This window comes from Mustela lutreola, chromosome 7 (genome assembly GCF_030435805.1).
Source record: "Mustela lutreola isolate mMusLut2 chromosome 7, mMusLut2.pri, whole genome shotgun sequence".
Classification (NCBI taxonomy): Eukaryota; Metazoa; Chordata; class Mammalia; order Carnivora; family Mustelidae; genus Mustela; species Mustela lutreola.
Window position 1 is genome coordinate 119,878,641 of NC_081296.1, and position 16,349 is coordinate 119,894,989.

A 16,349-nucleotide genomic window follows, 5' to 3' on the forward strand; every position below is an offset into this window, starting at 1 on the left:
AGACCTGGTAGGCCAAAAAGGACTGGCATGATATACTCAAAGCACTAAATGAGAAAAATATGCAGCCAAGAATACTATATCCAGCTAGACTGTCACTGAAAATAGAAGGAGAGATATAAGCTTCCAGGACAAACAAAAACTAGAAAAAATTGCAAACACCAAACCAGGCCTACAGGAAATACTGAAAGGGGTCCTCGAAGCAAAGACAGAGTCTAAAAGTAACAGACCAAAAAGGAGCAGAGACAATATACAGTAACAGTCACCTTACAGGCAATACAATGGCACTAAATTCTTATCTTTCAATAGTTACCCTGAGTGTAAATGGGCTAAGTGCCCCAATCAAAAGACACAGGGTATCAGAATGGATAAAAAAAACAAAACCCATCAATATGCTGTCTACAAGAAACTCATTTTAGACCCAAATGACACCTCCAGATTTAAAGTGAGGGGGTGGAAAACAATTTACCATGCTAATGGACATCAAAAGAAAGCTGGGGTGGCAATCCTTACATATCAGATCAATTAGATTTTAAGCCAAAGACTTTAATAAGAGATAAGGAAGGACACTATATCATATTCATAGGGTCTGTCCAACAAGAAGATCTAACAATTTTAAACATCTATGCCCCTAACATGGGAGCAGCCAACTATATAAACCAAAAGAAACACACTGACAAGAATACAAAAATAGTAGGGTACTTTGACAAAATGTTAAATGGACAGATCATCCAAGCAAAATATCAACAAGGAAATAAATGCCTTAAAGGACACACTGGACCAGATGGACATCACAGATATATTCAGAACATTCCATCCGAAAGCAACAGAATACATATTCTTCTTTAGTGCACATGGAACATTCTCCAGAATAGATCACATCCTGGGTCACAAATCAGGTCTCAACCGGTATCAAATGATTGGGATCATTCCCTGCATATTTTCAGACCACAATGCTCTGAAGCTAGAACTCAATCACAAGAGGAAATCTGGAAAGAACCCAAATATATGGAGACTAAAGAACATCCTTCTAAAGAATGAATGGGTCAACCAGGAATTAAAGAAGAATTGAAAAAAATTCATGGAAACAAATAATGAAAACACAATGGTTCAAAATCTGTGGGACAAAGCAAAGGCAGTCCTAAGAGGAAAATATATAGCAATACAAGCCTTTCTCAAGAAACAAGAAAGGTCTCAAATACACAACTTAACCCTATACCTAAAGGAGCTGGAGAAAGAACAGCAAAGAAAGCCTAAACCCAGCAGAAGAAAAATAATAAAGATCAGAGTAGAAATCAATGAAACAGACCCAAAGAACAACAGAACAAAACCAGGAGCTGGTTCCTTGAAAGAATTAATAAGATTGATAAACCCCTGCCCAGTCTTACCAAAAGGAAAGAGAAAGGACCAAAATAAGTAAAATCATGAATGAAAGAAGAGAGATCACAACTAACACCAAAGAAATACAATTATAAGAACATATTATGAACAACTATACACCAACAAATTTGACAAACTGGAAGAAATGGATGCCTTCCTAGAGACATATAAACTACCAAAACTGAACCAGGAAGAAACAGAAGAAATGAATAGACCCATAACCAGTAAGGAGATTGAAGCAGTCATCAAAAATCTCCCAACAAAGAAGAGCCCAGGGCCAGACAGCTTCCCTGGGGAATACTACCAAACATTTAAAGAAAAATTAATATCTATTCTCCTGAAACTGCTCCAAAAAATAGAAGAAAAACTTCAAAACTTATTTTATGAGGCCAGCATTACCTTGATCCCAATACCAGACAAAGACCCCATCAAAAAGGAGAATTACAGACCAATATCCTTGATGAATATGGATCAAAAATTCTCACCAAAATACTAACCAATAGGATCTAACAGTACAAAGGATTATTCACCACGAATATTATTCAGCTAGTGGGATTTATTCCTGGGCTGCAAGGTTGGTTCAACATCCACAAATCAATCAATGTGATACAATACATTAATAAATGAAAGAACAAGAACCGTAGGATCCTCTCATGGATACTGAAAAAACATTTGAATAAGTACAGCATTCTTTCTCGACCAAAACTCTTCACAGTATAGGGACAGAAGGTACATACCTCAGTATCATAAAAGCCATCTATGAAAACCCCACAGTGAATATCAATCTCAGTGGGGAAAAACTGAAAGATTTTCCCCTAAGGTCAGAAACACAGCAGGGCTGTCCACTATCCCCACTGCTATTCAACATAGTACTAGAAGTCCTAGCCTCAGCAATCAGACAACAAAAAGAAAGAAAAGGCATCCAACTCGGCAAAGAAGTAGTCAAATTCTCACTTTTTGCAGGTGATATTATACTTTATGTGGAAAACCCGAAAGACTCCATTCCAAAACTTCCAGAACTCATTCAGGAATTCAGTAAAGTTTCAGGATATAAAATCAATGCACAGGAATCAGTTGTATTCTATACACCAATAGCAAGACAGAAGAAAGAGAAATTAAAGAGTCAATCCCATTTACAATTGCACCTAAAACCGTAAGATACCTAGGAATAAACCTAACCAGAGGCAGTCTCTGTACTCAGAAATCTATAAAGTACTCATGAAAGAAACTGAGGAAGACACAAAGAAATGGAAAAACGTTCCATGCTCATGGATTGGAAGAACAAATATTGTGAAAATGTCTGTGCTACCTAAAGCAATCTACACATTTAATGCAATCCCTATCAAAATACCATCCATTTTTTTCAAAGAAATGGAACAAATAATCCTAAAATTTATACGGAACCAGAAAAGACCCCAAATAGTCAGAGGAACGTTGAAAAAGAAAGCCAAAGTTGGTGGCATCACAATTTCAGACTTCAAGCTCTAATACAAAGCTGTCATCATCAAGAAAGAATGGTACCGGCACTAAAAGAAACACACAGATCAGTGCAACAGAATAGAGAGCCCAGAAATGGACCCTCAACTCAACAAGATTAGTTGACCTGGTCAACTAATATTCGACAAAGCAGGAAAGCATGCCTAATGGAAAAAAGACAGTCTCTTCAACAAATGGTGCTGGGAAAATTGGACAGCCACATGCAAAAGAATGAAAGTGGACCATTCCCTTATACCACACACAAAAATAGACTCCAAATGGAAAAGACCTCAAAGCGAGACAGGAATCTATCAAAATCCTTGAGGAGAACACAGGCAGCAGCAACCTCTTCCACCTCAGCCACAGCAACTTCTTCCTAGAAACATCACCAAAGGCAAGTGAAGCGAGGGTAAAAATGAACTATTGGGACTTCATCGAGATCAAAAGCTTTTGCAAGCAAAGGAAACAGTCAACAAAACCAAAAGCAACTGGCATAATGGGAGAAGATACCTGCAAATGATATAATAAGTGCTAGCATACAAAATCTATGAAGAACTTCTCAAACTCAACAACCAAAGAACAAATAATCCAACCAAGAAATGAGCACAAGACATGAACAGACATTTCTGCGAAGACATCCAACGGCCAACACACACATGAAAAAAAGCTCAACATCACTTGGCATCACGGAAATACAAATCAAAACCACAATGAGATACCACCTCACACCAGTCAGAATGGCTAAATTAACAAGTCAGGAAATGACAGATGTTGGCGAGGATGCAGAGAAAGGGGAACCCTCCTACACTGTTGGTGGGAATACAAATGGTGTAGCCACTATGGAAAACAGTATGGAGGTTCCTCAAAAAGTTGAAAATAGAGCCTATGACCCAGCAATCACACAACTAGGTATCTATCCTAAAGATACAAATGTAGTAATCCGAAGGGGCACGTGCACACAAATGTTTATAGCAGCATTATCCACAACAGTCAAACTATGGAAAGAACTTAGATGCCCATCAACAGATGAATGGATAAAGAAGATATATAGATATATAGATAGATAGATAGATAGATATAGTGTATGTATATGTGTGTACACACACACACACACACACACACACACACAATGGAATACTATGCAGCCATCAAAGGATCAAAAAAACCAAAATCTTGCCATTTGCAATGATGTGGATGGAAATAGAGGGTATTATGCTGAGCAAAATAAGTCAATCAGAGAAAGACAATTATCATTCCATCTCCCTGATATGAGGAATTTGAGAGGCAGAGCAGAGGGTTGTCGGGGGAAGGGAGGGGGAAAAATGAAACAAGATGGGACCAGGGAGGGAGACAAACCATAAGAGACTTCATCTCAGGAAACTGAGGAGTGGGGAGAAGATGGGGTGGCTGGGTTATGGACATAGGGAGGGTATGTGCTACGGTGAATGCTGCGAATTGTGTAAGACTGAGGATTCACATATCTATATCCCTGAAGCAAATAATACATTGTGTAATTTTTAAAAAATTATACTGGATGTGAGGACTTGACCCCAGTGGATTAGGACACTAAGCCACCCAGAGGAGGTATTCCAAGTCAATTTTCAAAGAACTAGAGCCTTACCAGATGGGAAGTCTTACAGCAATCACAGAAGTAGTCCCTCTTCCCCCAGTAGGTCTCAGACCTCCCAACAATACCGGCACCCCAGAGCTGCACGGGTGTTGCTGCTTAGGTGTTCGTATGCAGAAATCTGTCCTCCTATGGGCACAGCTTTAAAAAGTTGAATTGCCCGTTAGTCTTGGAGACCAACCTTTGAGGGAGCCATCTGGTGACAAAATCTTTAATGTGTTTCCTATTAGTCCAGTCATCCTTCCAGTTAGACCTGCAGCAGTGAGACTACATGGCAGGTGGGAAAACAACAATATATCCCAGGCTTCTGTCCACTCTTGGATGTCATGACCAGTAAAACATGACCCCTGATCGCTATAGGAGTCGGCGTTTGTACACGCTCTCCAGTTGTTAATCTGTTCCACCTGCAACCTAATTAGCTCTCTTACAGGCAAAGGTTTGTACAAGTCCTGTGCAAGTGTCCACACTGATCAGTGCATATCTGTCCCTTTCAATACTGGCAAAGGACCTATGTAATCTATCTGCCAGCAAGAAACAGGGCTTGTAATCTGCCCAACATACCCCAGCATATGGTACAATGGCCGTCAACTGAGGTGGCAATGGGGACAGTCCTTGTCAGCAGCCTGTGGACTCAAATATTTTAAAGGCAAACATAATCTTTTTATTATTTGCCAAGTAGTTCTGGGACATCAGTTGTCCCAATTTACAACTGACCTACAATGAACCCACTCTGCTATATCAGACAGGGTCAGCATTTCCTCCACCAGAACATGTGCCTGGGCAGAGCATTTGCCTCATCAGTGCCTGGTGGTGTGGCTGGGGAGTAAGCAGGGAAACAGGCCTTACTTGGAGAGCTGCATCAGGCTTAGGGCACACTTCCCAAATACCTTCCCCCACAGTTCTACTCCTCACAAAGGTCTATTTAATATACCCCAACCTTCTCTGTGCCATCAAAGCATCCATGCTCTCAACCCTTACAACACTGCCCAGGTATCAGTAGCCAAATCAATGAGCATTGGCTCATATGTCAACACAATCCATACTACTCTCAACTCTGCCCACTGACTACTTTGTTTAAGTTCTTTCTTCAAAGTGTATCAGAATCCAGCCAGATGGCAGAGGAATGCCATACAGGCAGGTTGCCCCTGCAACTGCCACCAGTATACTATGCATCCACCAGAGGGGGGTGCATAATGTCAGCAACTTCTGCAAGTTGGGCTGTTGGGTTGGGCTGACTTAAGTGACCAGCCCTCAAAATGAGTGTAGCTCATGAGACAGCAGGTTGGTATTAAAAGCACTCCTGCACCGCAGGTAAGCATGTTACTTCTATAAGGTGCTTACCTGAACACAGGCACACTTAGATTTGCTGAACAAGTCCTTAATTCATTCTCCCACTGGCAGAAAGGTTCATACCATCATAGGCAAATCAGCACTCAGTCCCTCTGTCTGCTGAAGCGCAAGATATATAGCTAATAGTTGTTCTTCAATGGGACTACACCTGGTTTCTGTTCTCCTCCATAAATGAGACCAGAATCCTAACGAGACCCATTTCCCATTTCGTCAATCTCACAAGCCCCAGCCAAACCCTTCTAGATATGAATTCACATCTAATTCACAACTCCCACCTGGCATTAATACCCCCAAGGTCTGTACTCGTTGTACTGCCCTTTTTGCCCTGAAGACAGCCTCTTATTGGGAGACCTCAGTCAGTTAAGCATAGGCCTTTGGCTCAGATTGTGATCTCAGGGTCCTGGGATGGAGCACCATGACCTCGGGCTTGCTGCTCAGTAAGGAGTCTCCTTCTCAGTCTCTCTCTGCTCTTCCTCTTCTCCCCATTCAGGCGTGTGCACTCTCTCTAATAAATTAAATCTTTACAAAAAAGATAGCCTCTTATTGGTTTGCACCCCAATCCCATCAGCTTACCCTCCTAACTAAGGCATTTAAAAGGTCTTAATATCTGCTCTATTGCTAGAAAGGGAACAGAAAATCTCCAGTAAACCAATAAACCAAAAGCCTGTAATTCCTCTACAGTTTTAGGGATTGGGAAGGCTTGCATTTTACAATGACCATCTCTGGCATCACTTGTCTTACTTGACCAGATGATGCCCAGGAACTTTACCAATTAACCCAGCCCTTAGATTCCTGTCTGTATTTACCTCTCAGAGACTACACCTGAAACGTTTCAGTTCTTACACATTTGAGACCTAAGATAATGAGGTCTTGTACATTTGAGACCTGAGACCCAAGGAGACAGGGAGGGTAAATCATCACAGTTTAACATTTCACCAATATAATGATAAAGCACCATCATCTCTGACAATATCCATTTTTCCAAATCTCTGCCTACCAACCTATGACAAACTGTGGGGCTACTGAGGTACCCTTAGAAAGTCCATTGTCTCCTGTTCCACAGGAAAGGAGATTAATCTTAGAATTCATGTCCTAATGAATAGTGGAAAGGCATTAGACAAATCTGGTACATGATGATAAACCTTAATGGATGCCATGATTTCCTCTAACAATAAGGCTATATTAGGCACCATAAGAACATGGACAGACGGGAGTAATTTTACTGAGTTCCCTATAATCTACTGTTATTTGCCAGGTCCCATTAGATTTCACTATAAGCCAAACCGACTACTGAATGGGCACTGAGCAGGCCTGATGACCTCTGTCTTTTCTAATTCTTCAATGGTGGTAGTAACCTCGTTATCCTTCCCTAGTAGCTCATACTGTTTTATGTTTATGACTCTTCAGAAACTGGTAGCCCTACAGGTTCCCATTTTGCATGACCCACAACGGGTTTCACTACTCGGATATGCAACCTGAATCCACCTGTGGAGCTGTGCCTAAGATACTCAAGCGAGAGAAAGCCACACTAGAAAACAATGGGGAAGAAGCCTGCCAATCTGTAGGTACAGACTCGTTTGGAGGACCTTGATAATTTGTCCCACATAAACATCAACAGCCTTTATTTCTCCCCAGAATTTCTAGGGTTTCCAAAAGTGTGCATTCAGCTCCAGTGTCTATTAGTTAGCACAGTCTGTTAATGCAAGAGCAATAAATGGTTAATTCAACATGGGGCCTCTAGTTCCCCCCTACTGTTGCCTAACCCCTAGTCTCTAGAGGTATAGGGTATACACCACTGAAATTCCTGTTAGCAGAGGAGATCTGGGGAAACACCTCGTTTTCTCGAGCCTTCCATAATGCTTAGCAAGACCAAACTGGGTTGTCTATATTTTCTTTCGGATCCTGTATAAAATTAGGACTTGCCATTATAGTTTGTGAGACCTTGACGGGCCCCCTTTCTGCCATTTCATCATTGGGAAGATTCTTTGCTTTTCCCATTTTTCAACCTATTTCCCCTAAGACAGATTCTTTTGGTCTCACTTAAGTCAACCACCATAGTAGCTACCTTAGCAATGAGCCAATTAACCACAGGGGCAAGGACAGATACTAAATCCAACACCATGCCCCTGGAGCTGACAATAATATAAGGCCTTCCATACCAGAGGAAAGCAATTCTTTGTCTAGATCACTAAAATGCCTTCCATACCAGAGGAAAGCAATTCTTTGTCTAGATCACTAAAATGCTAAGTGTAAATGGCAGGTTTCACTCCCAGTTCACACAGAATTTCTAGTGGTTCTTCCGTGGAGATCAAAGAACAGGCCCCTTTTAGGCCAAGTTATCTTAATTCTAAAATTTATCCGATCAAGTTAACCAAGAGCCTGAGATTCTGTCCCAAGACTGTGGCATGTACTTGTTGCAAGGCAGGCAGAGCGCTGACTGGGGCCATTTTGGACATCCCAAACCTCCAACAAATACCCTCTTCCCCAGTATCCCACCACTGCAACACCCAAGCTGCCACCGCCACCCTGCAGCCCTGTCGGCCGCTCTGCCTAAAGCGGCGGGCCTGCTCTACTAAGTCTGGGGCAGAGTACTCACTCCCTCACTGTCGTTTCCTGACTGGTGGAATTTTTCCTTCCTCATCCTCAGGCAAGCAAGAGGCCTGGAGCTGTGTTCCAACCAGAGGATGTGCCTTTAAATCCCCCTCCTCCTCTACCACCACCCCCTCCTCATCAGTCACTACCCCAGGGATCCCACGCCTCTGGGTCCCTACTCTCCTGAGACACCACAGTACTCCCTTCAGTACTCCCTTCAGCACTCACCCTTCTCCAGCCTCCCAAGGCCCTAATTCCCAAGGGACCCTCCTGCTGTTGGATTCCTCCAGATACAACATCCCAAGGAGAGGAACAGGCGGCTCACACACCCCCCTTCCTAAACCAAAGCGCTCATCCCTGCTGCTCAGATTCCCACCCTACTTCTGACTCCCTTCCACCGTGCTTCCCCATGCAGACCATGGGCCCAGCCATGCAGCAACTGCTGGTCAGTGGCTACCCCCCTGCTCTCAGACAGACCTTCTAACAGCCCCTGGGGCGCCCCCCCCACCTCCCCACTCACAAGCCTGGCCCTGCCAGCTCAGGCCTACCCCCCCCCCCCGCTCCCACCACTCACTTCACATCTCCAGCTGGCTTGCCAGTGCTTAGAAAGTGCATGAGGGACAGTCAAGTATCCTCCGGACTCAGAAGGCACCCTGAGACCAAAAAAAAAACTTCGAGTCTCCTGTGGGACCGTTTTTACCTTTCTACTCAGGATAACTAATCAAAGGGGAGGGACAGGGAGGGATGGGGCGGACACATCCCCCAAGTGGCTGCTCTCTGCCAAGCAGGGCCCATAACCGTCTGCTTTCCCAGAGCAAGGGGCCCAGTGGGGTGGTCACAGGATAGTCAGCCTTCCTGCATGCTGGTCAGGGCCAACATCAACCTTCATGGAGCCCACAATACTCAGCCCAAAGGAAGGTCACAGTCCATCCATGAACAAGATGGAGGGCCAATGATGGAGTCCATGTTATCAGTACTCTCACACATACACGTAAAGATTGAAGAGTACCCTCCCCCACTAAACAGTAAAACATTCATCAACAGAAAAATAAATTCCATATCTGTTCGATGGAGTTCCATGCAGCTGTTATAAAGAAAAAGACAGATCTATGTATTGATGTAGAAAGCTGTCCATACTCTGCCAGGGGAAACAGGCAGGAATTGAATTATATAATGCATAACAGCTGCTTGTTACTAAAAATAAATAAATAAAAGTGTCACAGAGAACTTCTCTGGAAAATGAGAAGGGAGTTGGGGAGGGAGGAGAATAATCTTCATTTTTAAAATATATTTCCGGGGGCGCCTGGGTGGCTCAGTGGGTTAAGCCGCTGCCTTCGGCTCAGGTCATGATCTCAGCGTCCTGGGATCGAGTCCCGCATCGGGCTCTCTGCTCGTCAGGGAGCCTGCTTCCCTCTCTCTCTCTCTGCCTGCCTCTCCATCTACTTGTGATTTCTCTCTGTCAAATAAATAAATAAAATCTTTAAAAAAAAAAAAATAAATAAAAATAAAATAAAATATATTTCCGTATTTGCATTTCAATTACCTAAAAAGTACTGAATTAAAACACACTATGTGCCAGCACTGTTCTAGACACAGGAAATAAGTACTGAGGATTAAGTCCTTGCTTTCACGGAGCTAACACTCTCTAGTGGGGGCAACCACCAAACAAGGAAATATGCAGTAGTACATGCTATGACAAAAATAAGGAAATGTGAGGTGCCTGAGTGGTGCAACTAGTTAGGCATCTGACTCTTGGTTTCACCTCAGGTCATGATCTCGCCCTTGTGAGATTGATACCCATGTCTGGCTCTGCTAAGCATGGAATCTGCTTAAGATTCTCTTTTCCTCTTCCTCTGCCCCTCCCTGTGCTCCTGCTCTCTTTCTCGCTCTCAAGTACATATATCTTTAAAAAATAATAATAATAAGGAAATGCAACAGAGGTAAATACATGGTCACTTCAGATTGCGTGATCAGGGATGGCCTCTCTGAAGAGACCAGAATGACCAGAGGAGCAATCTTAAGTCCCGGGAAAGAACATTTCAAGCAGAAAAAACAGCTAATGAAAAGTCCTGGAGGAAAATGGTAGGGAGAATGCGCCAAATGAGGTCCCAGGAACAGGCAGGGGCTTTGCTGGCAAGACTAATGAGTCCATATTTTATATTAAATGATCTGAAACTTGTTACGGTCATAATGATAGTTTTACTTTTGAAAGAAAAAAAATTAAAACAAAAATTAAAATTCCAAGAGCCACAGTGGATTTTCTTAGATATCTCTAAAATAAATAACTGTTCTAAGCACAGTTCATTCTACCTCTATTATCTTCTTTAGGATCTGTCGAAATCGAAGAGTTAAGGCATCAGATTTTTTCTTCAGGAGGTTTCGACCTGTCTGTGCTCCTTTTAATCGAGCCTTCATGATGGTCTGTGCCCTATATAAACAAAATTAAAGATATTTATTCCCACTGTTTAAAAAACATATAAATACTTCCCCAATATAGTATTAAAATTATGCCTTCCTCTTTGATGTCATGATTTTAAGAATATATATCATCTGTGCTGAAAGTTATGATTTTTCTCAATATCACTGACTTGTTCCAGAAATATTAAGTTCATTTATTTAAAACAGAAACATTCTTTAACAAATATCTGGGAAAAGTTATTTACTATATCATAATAAAATTTATCAGGAGTCCTGTTTTATGATGCCACCATAGCTAAAATATTAGATTTGCAAATTAAAGTAACGTCTCTGTTTCCATTACAGGTGTATTAAGTAAGCATTTTTTTAAAATCTGTCCACTAATCAGTATCAAAATTTGAAATGCACTTACCTTCAGGACCAACAAGTCCATTGTGAAGAATTTATGCTACAGACTTACTCCCACATGTAACAAAAGTATATGCAAAGTTAAGGATGACTACTCCAGCCTTCTGTGTAATAGCAAAAGGGTGGAAACACACTAAATGTTCCATAAATCACAGTTCATCATAAAATGGAATGATAAACAGTCATTAGAAAAAGATTTAAAAAATATAAACTATATTATAGTCTCTTACACATGCAAAGTAAGGGATAAATATGTTTATATTAACACAGAGAATACTTTTAGAAAAGAGTCACAGAATCTGGTAAGTTTCCTTTGGGAAATGGGACTAAAGGGGAAAAATGGATTTACTTTCCACTAGATTTATATTCTTAAGGACCTCTTATAACATATACCACAATGAATAATTACTTTTTCTATTAAAAGTGTGGCATTAAAGTGTTTTCATTTCATCAAAATCCTATCACCAATAATTTTACTACTTTGCAAATGACTCAAGGAACCAATGACACCCATTTCTGAAAAGTGACAAACTACAGAAGTCTTATCTCTTATTCCAGTCTTTTCCCAACAGAAACCCCAATATCAAAGCCAAGAAAGTAATTACAGAAATTGACAATTTTGTTCTTGCTGCCATATGCCAGATAACATTTAATAATTTTTTAAAAAGTAGGTAAAAGATTTAAAAATAAATTGTATAATGTAGATACTTAAGATGATTTGTATAAGGGGATATAATTTCATATGACTGGTGTTATAACCAACTGCAAAATAGCATGTATTAATGGACCTTTGGGTAAATTCTTAAATTTTACTGAAATCTTTTACCAAAGTGGAAAGGTTACTGAGACAATTCTACAGCTGAAGAAACCTTAAACATGATCTTGAAAATGAAGCTTAAAAAAATGAAACACTTCCTCCCACTCTGGGCGGGAGTGGGGAACCGGACGACAACTGAAACACATTTCTGACTCCAGTTCCTTGCCCACCACTCAAACTATGGCTCAAACCTAGGCCCACTGTATCCCAACCACCCGTCACACTGCCTATTATACATAGCACCAGATGAACAGTTCTGTTTGAAAACTACTATTTGCACTGACTGACCTCACTGGAGGTCTAACCAAGTGAAGCTGGTTCAGTTTCCAGCCTTAGCTGGAGCTATCCACCCCAATGTGTACATTTAACATATTATCTTGTTGACACTAATGACCAGAATTTGGAGCTCAAAGACTTGAATCAAATTTAAGTCAAATCCCAGTACTGCAGATTCAATATAGCAAAAAACGTGAGCTGGTTGATAAAACTGAATTTACCGGGGCACCTGGGTGGCTCAGTGGGTTAAGCCTCTGCCTTCGGCTCAGTTCATGATCCCAGGGTTCTGGGATCAAGCCCCACATTGGGCTCCCTGCTCAACGGGGAGCCTGCTTCCCCCTCTCCCTCTCTCTCTGCCTGCCTCTCTGCCTACTTGTAATCTCTCTCTGTGAAATCAAGATAAAATCTTTTTAAAATAAATAAATAAATAATGAAAAAATAAAATTGAATTTACCAAGCTAATTTTAATTTCCTAACTAATAATAGCACCTCTGTGAAATAGACACATTTTAAATCTTGAGACTTGAAGAATGACTTGCCCAAAGGCTTACAGCCAGTATGTCATAGAACCTGGATTTGACAGACTCTTGCCGACTGCAAATCCCTCAAGCCTCTTTTGTTTTCAGTCTAAACTTTGTTTTGTTCTCTCTGCTGCATAAGGGGGAGACAGCCCCACCTCACAGGATAACACTGTAAGGTGGAACTGTCTGACACAGAAGTCACTGAAGTATTTTCTAACCTAGCTCTTAAAGAAACAACTCCTTTCAAGTTTTAGGGTTGCTAAGCATTAGGGAAAATGTTCGACCTTCAGCCAGAAGGATGACTTTGTTTTCGGCTGAATCAAAGACATCTGACTACATGACAAAATACCTGCTGCTAAGCCTTGGGGAAAATATTTACACAAGCACTAACTTCCTGTGCCTTATTTTCCTCTCAATCAGCAAGCTAAGTGCTCTCAAATAACAATTTTCACTTTTACAAATCTATTAGTCTTCTTGTCTAAGCCCAAAGACGTCCATTTTCACTTCTTAGTCTCAAACCAAAAACAAAACAAAAAAAAAAAAATGTTAACATTCTGACTACTATTAAAAATAAACACAGCCAGACATTCAGGTGGTGAAAACAGATTTTGTGCAGTAACCAATGACAGTAGGAAAAAGAGCTGAGCCCCATTCTGACTTGTGCAGAAGTGGTTGGACATTTTACTTTTTTTTTTTTTTTTTAAGATTTTATTTATTTGACAGAGGGAGAGAGAGTGCATGTGTGCGCAAGCACAAGAAGGCAGAGTGGCAGGCAGAGAGAGCCCACTGAGCAGAGATTCCCTATGGAAGGCTTGATCCCGGGACCCTGGGATCATGACCTGAGCGTAAGGCAGACACTTAACCAAATGAGCAACCCTGGTGCCCCTGGTTGGGCATTTTAAAGGAACAGTAGGGAGAGAAGAAAGAGCGGACTCAAAAAGAGTCACAGAAGTAAAAAATTAAAAAGGGCTGGTCACTGAAAATGACACTTGCTACCTGGCAATCATGGAAGTTAGGATTCCATCTTCCCAGAGACTGGGAAACATCCATCCTTCCCATTAACTACATTTCAAAGAAATAGCTTTCAGATCCTTGAGAATGACACTTCTAAGTTGTAGGATAGAGATGTATATTTCAAAAGGAAAAGAAAGGATGCATAATTGTAAGCCATTTTTAGTGAATGCCCTAAGAAAGGGAGGTCAGGAGCCTATCATCAGGCATTGGATAGAACAAATTCTCCTGGAGCACCTGGCTTTCTCCACAGGTATTTTCACCGGTGCCGGGGTCAATCAAAGAACACAGCCACAGGCCATTCTAGTTTGGTGGCCTTTCAGTGCAGACATTTATGAGACTCATGGTCAAGTTCTGGGAGTTCTGCAGATCTCCCTACCCCAGGGTAGCTTGATCCTTATCTATTTTACAAACGGTGCCTTTCTCCACAGCTGACTTGCTTCCCACTTAATATAAACATCTACTAGAAAATCAATGGGTGAAAGTAAAAAATAAGCAAAAATAAATAAAAAGCCCCCAAACCCTTTCATTTCATTAAGAGTTATAGCCAAACTGAAAGAGACAGAAAGCTAAGTCTTGGATTTGAATATAATTCTTTATTTCAGGCATTCTCAGATTTTCCAAGAAAAAAATCAGGATGAAGGAAAAAAACAAAAACACCTCCAAAGAAATAGGACCACAATCAAAAGATCTAAATGTCAAAGTCAAATCTGATTTTCTAATCCTCAATGGGGGGGGGGGGGAGTAGAAGAGGAGGAGCGGCCAAATAACAATCTTAACTATGACACATTCTTAGGCAAATTTGAGAAAACTATAAAACCTTCTTTAAAAACTGGCCCAAACAGAGGCACCTGGATGGCTCAACCCATTAAGCACCTGCCTTCAACTCAGGTCATAATCCCTGGGTCCTGGGATTTAGCCCAGCATAGAGCTCCCTGCTCAGCTGGGATCCCGCTTCTCCCTCTCCGTGCCACTTGGCCTACTTGTGCTCTGTGTCAGATAAATTAATAAAATCTTAATATTAAAAACTGCCCAACACTTAGGGCGCTATGCTTTTTTTTTATAGCCCTTCTACGGATTAATTCTCAAGACACTCTCTCCTCCTGGAGACAGCTCACAATTCAGTGGGAAAGCTATATAAACCAATATTCACTTTACAGTCTGGGTAGTATTAACAGAGGTCTGTCTGAACGAGGCACAGTGGTGATGGAGCAAACGGAGTGCCTCGAAAACTCAGGGATATCTTCCCACTGCAGGTGACATTTCGTGGGATCATGGAAAATGAAAAGGGGCATCCAAGCTCAAACCTTACGACCACACTCGGGCAATTCGATTCAACCCCCAACTTGGCCTAGAAGCCTTCTTCTATGTGCTTCTCACCACAGTAAACTTCCCTTCTGGAAATATTTATCAAACCTCGCTAGTTGGTCCATCTCTCCATTAAACCGTGGCCTCTCTTAGGCAAAACGGGATGATTCATAGTTCTATAAACCCACTGCCCAGCTCAATAAAGGAAAACGGGATGAAAGCCTCAATTAATGAGTAAAGTCAGCAGACCTCCGTAAAAACCAGCAGGCCGTGGCGTCTGGGTGGCTCAGTGGGTTAAGCCTCTACCTTCGGCTCAGGTAATGATCCCGGGGTGCTGGGATCGAGCCCCGCATCGGGCTCTCTGCTCAGCAGGGAGCCTGCTTCCCTTCCTCTCTCTCTCTCTGCCTGCCTCTCTGCCTGCTTGTGATCTCTCTGTCAAATAAATAATAAAATCTTAAAAAGAAAAAAAAAAAAAAAAAAACAGCAGGCCGAGCAGCATGTTCCTACGGATTGGGATCGCTCTGTCCAGTGTGCTTCCCTCAGAGGAATGGGTGGGGGCCATTAAAGAGTATCGCCCCCAGACTCACGAAAAGGAACGGAGGAGAGCTCAAGATTCGCCCAGCAAACAAGGAACCTCGCTGCTGGTCAGGGTATGCAGGGACTGCTGCTCGGGACAGGCGTTCAAGAACCTATGAACGCTGCCCGACCCGTTCTTTTACTTACATGCGCGAGGGAAAGATTTCAATTCGGTCTTTGCCCGACATTCTGACGATGATAGTAAGGCTCGAATCCCCGGCCGGGCAACCGTGGCTGCAAGAGCCCCAGCCACAGGGTCTTCCTCTACCGGAGTCAGCTGGTTGTGTCACCTGATCTCCTCGCGTTGCTAAGTGGCAGCTGGGATACGTATATACCATTCTTCACTTCCGCTTCCTGTTGGCACGTGGGGAGGGTGGGGGAGAACAAGACGGAGGCGATGCCCGGATGTTAAGGCTTCGGACCCCCCTCAACGAACCGCCCCTCACTTCCGCTTCTCCTTCTAGCCCCTCCCCCTCCAGCTCCCAGGAGGCCGCGCAAGACTTTGCACGCGCGGGGTGAAAGAATAAGAGAGAAGAGTACACGCCTTTTCCTCTTTCACTTTTCTATCTTTGGTCACAGCGCCGCCTCATGG

The 16,349-nt window shown here is 42.2% G+C and overlaps 1 protein-coding gene across 1 annotated transcript in view; it reads right to left on the reverse strand.

Annotated features, from left to right (window-relative positions):
• ATP6V1D (ATPase H+ transporting V1 subunit D) overlaps positions 1–16,093 on the reverse strand; it is a 29,490-nt gene extending 13,397 nt beyond the window's left edge. The window contains exons 1-2 of the mRNA XM_059182383.1: positions 15,905–16,093; positions 10,733–10,850 (exon numbers count right to left, since the gene is read on the reverse strand). Coding sequence (XP_059038366.1) covers positions 10,733–10,850; positions 15,905–15,945 — 159 coding nt within the window. The 5' untranslated portion in view covers positions 15,946–16,093. The remainder of the gene's footprint in view (positions 1–10,732; positions 10,851–15,904) is intronic.
• Positions 16,094–16,349: the final 256 nt, after the last annotated feature.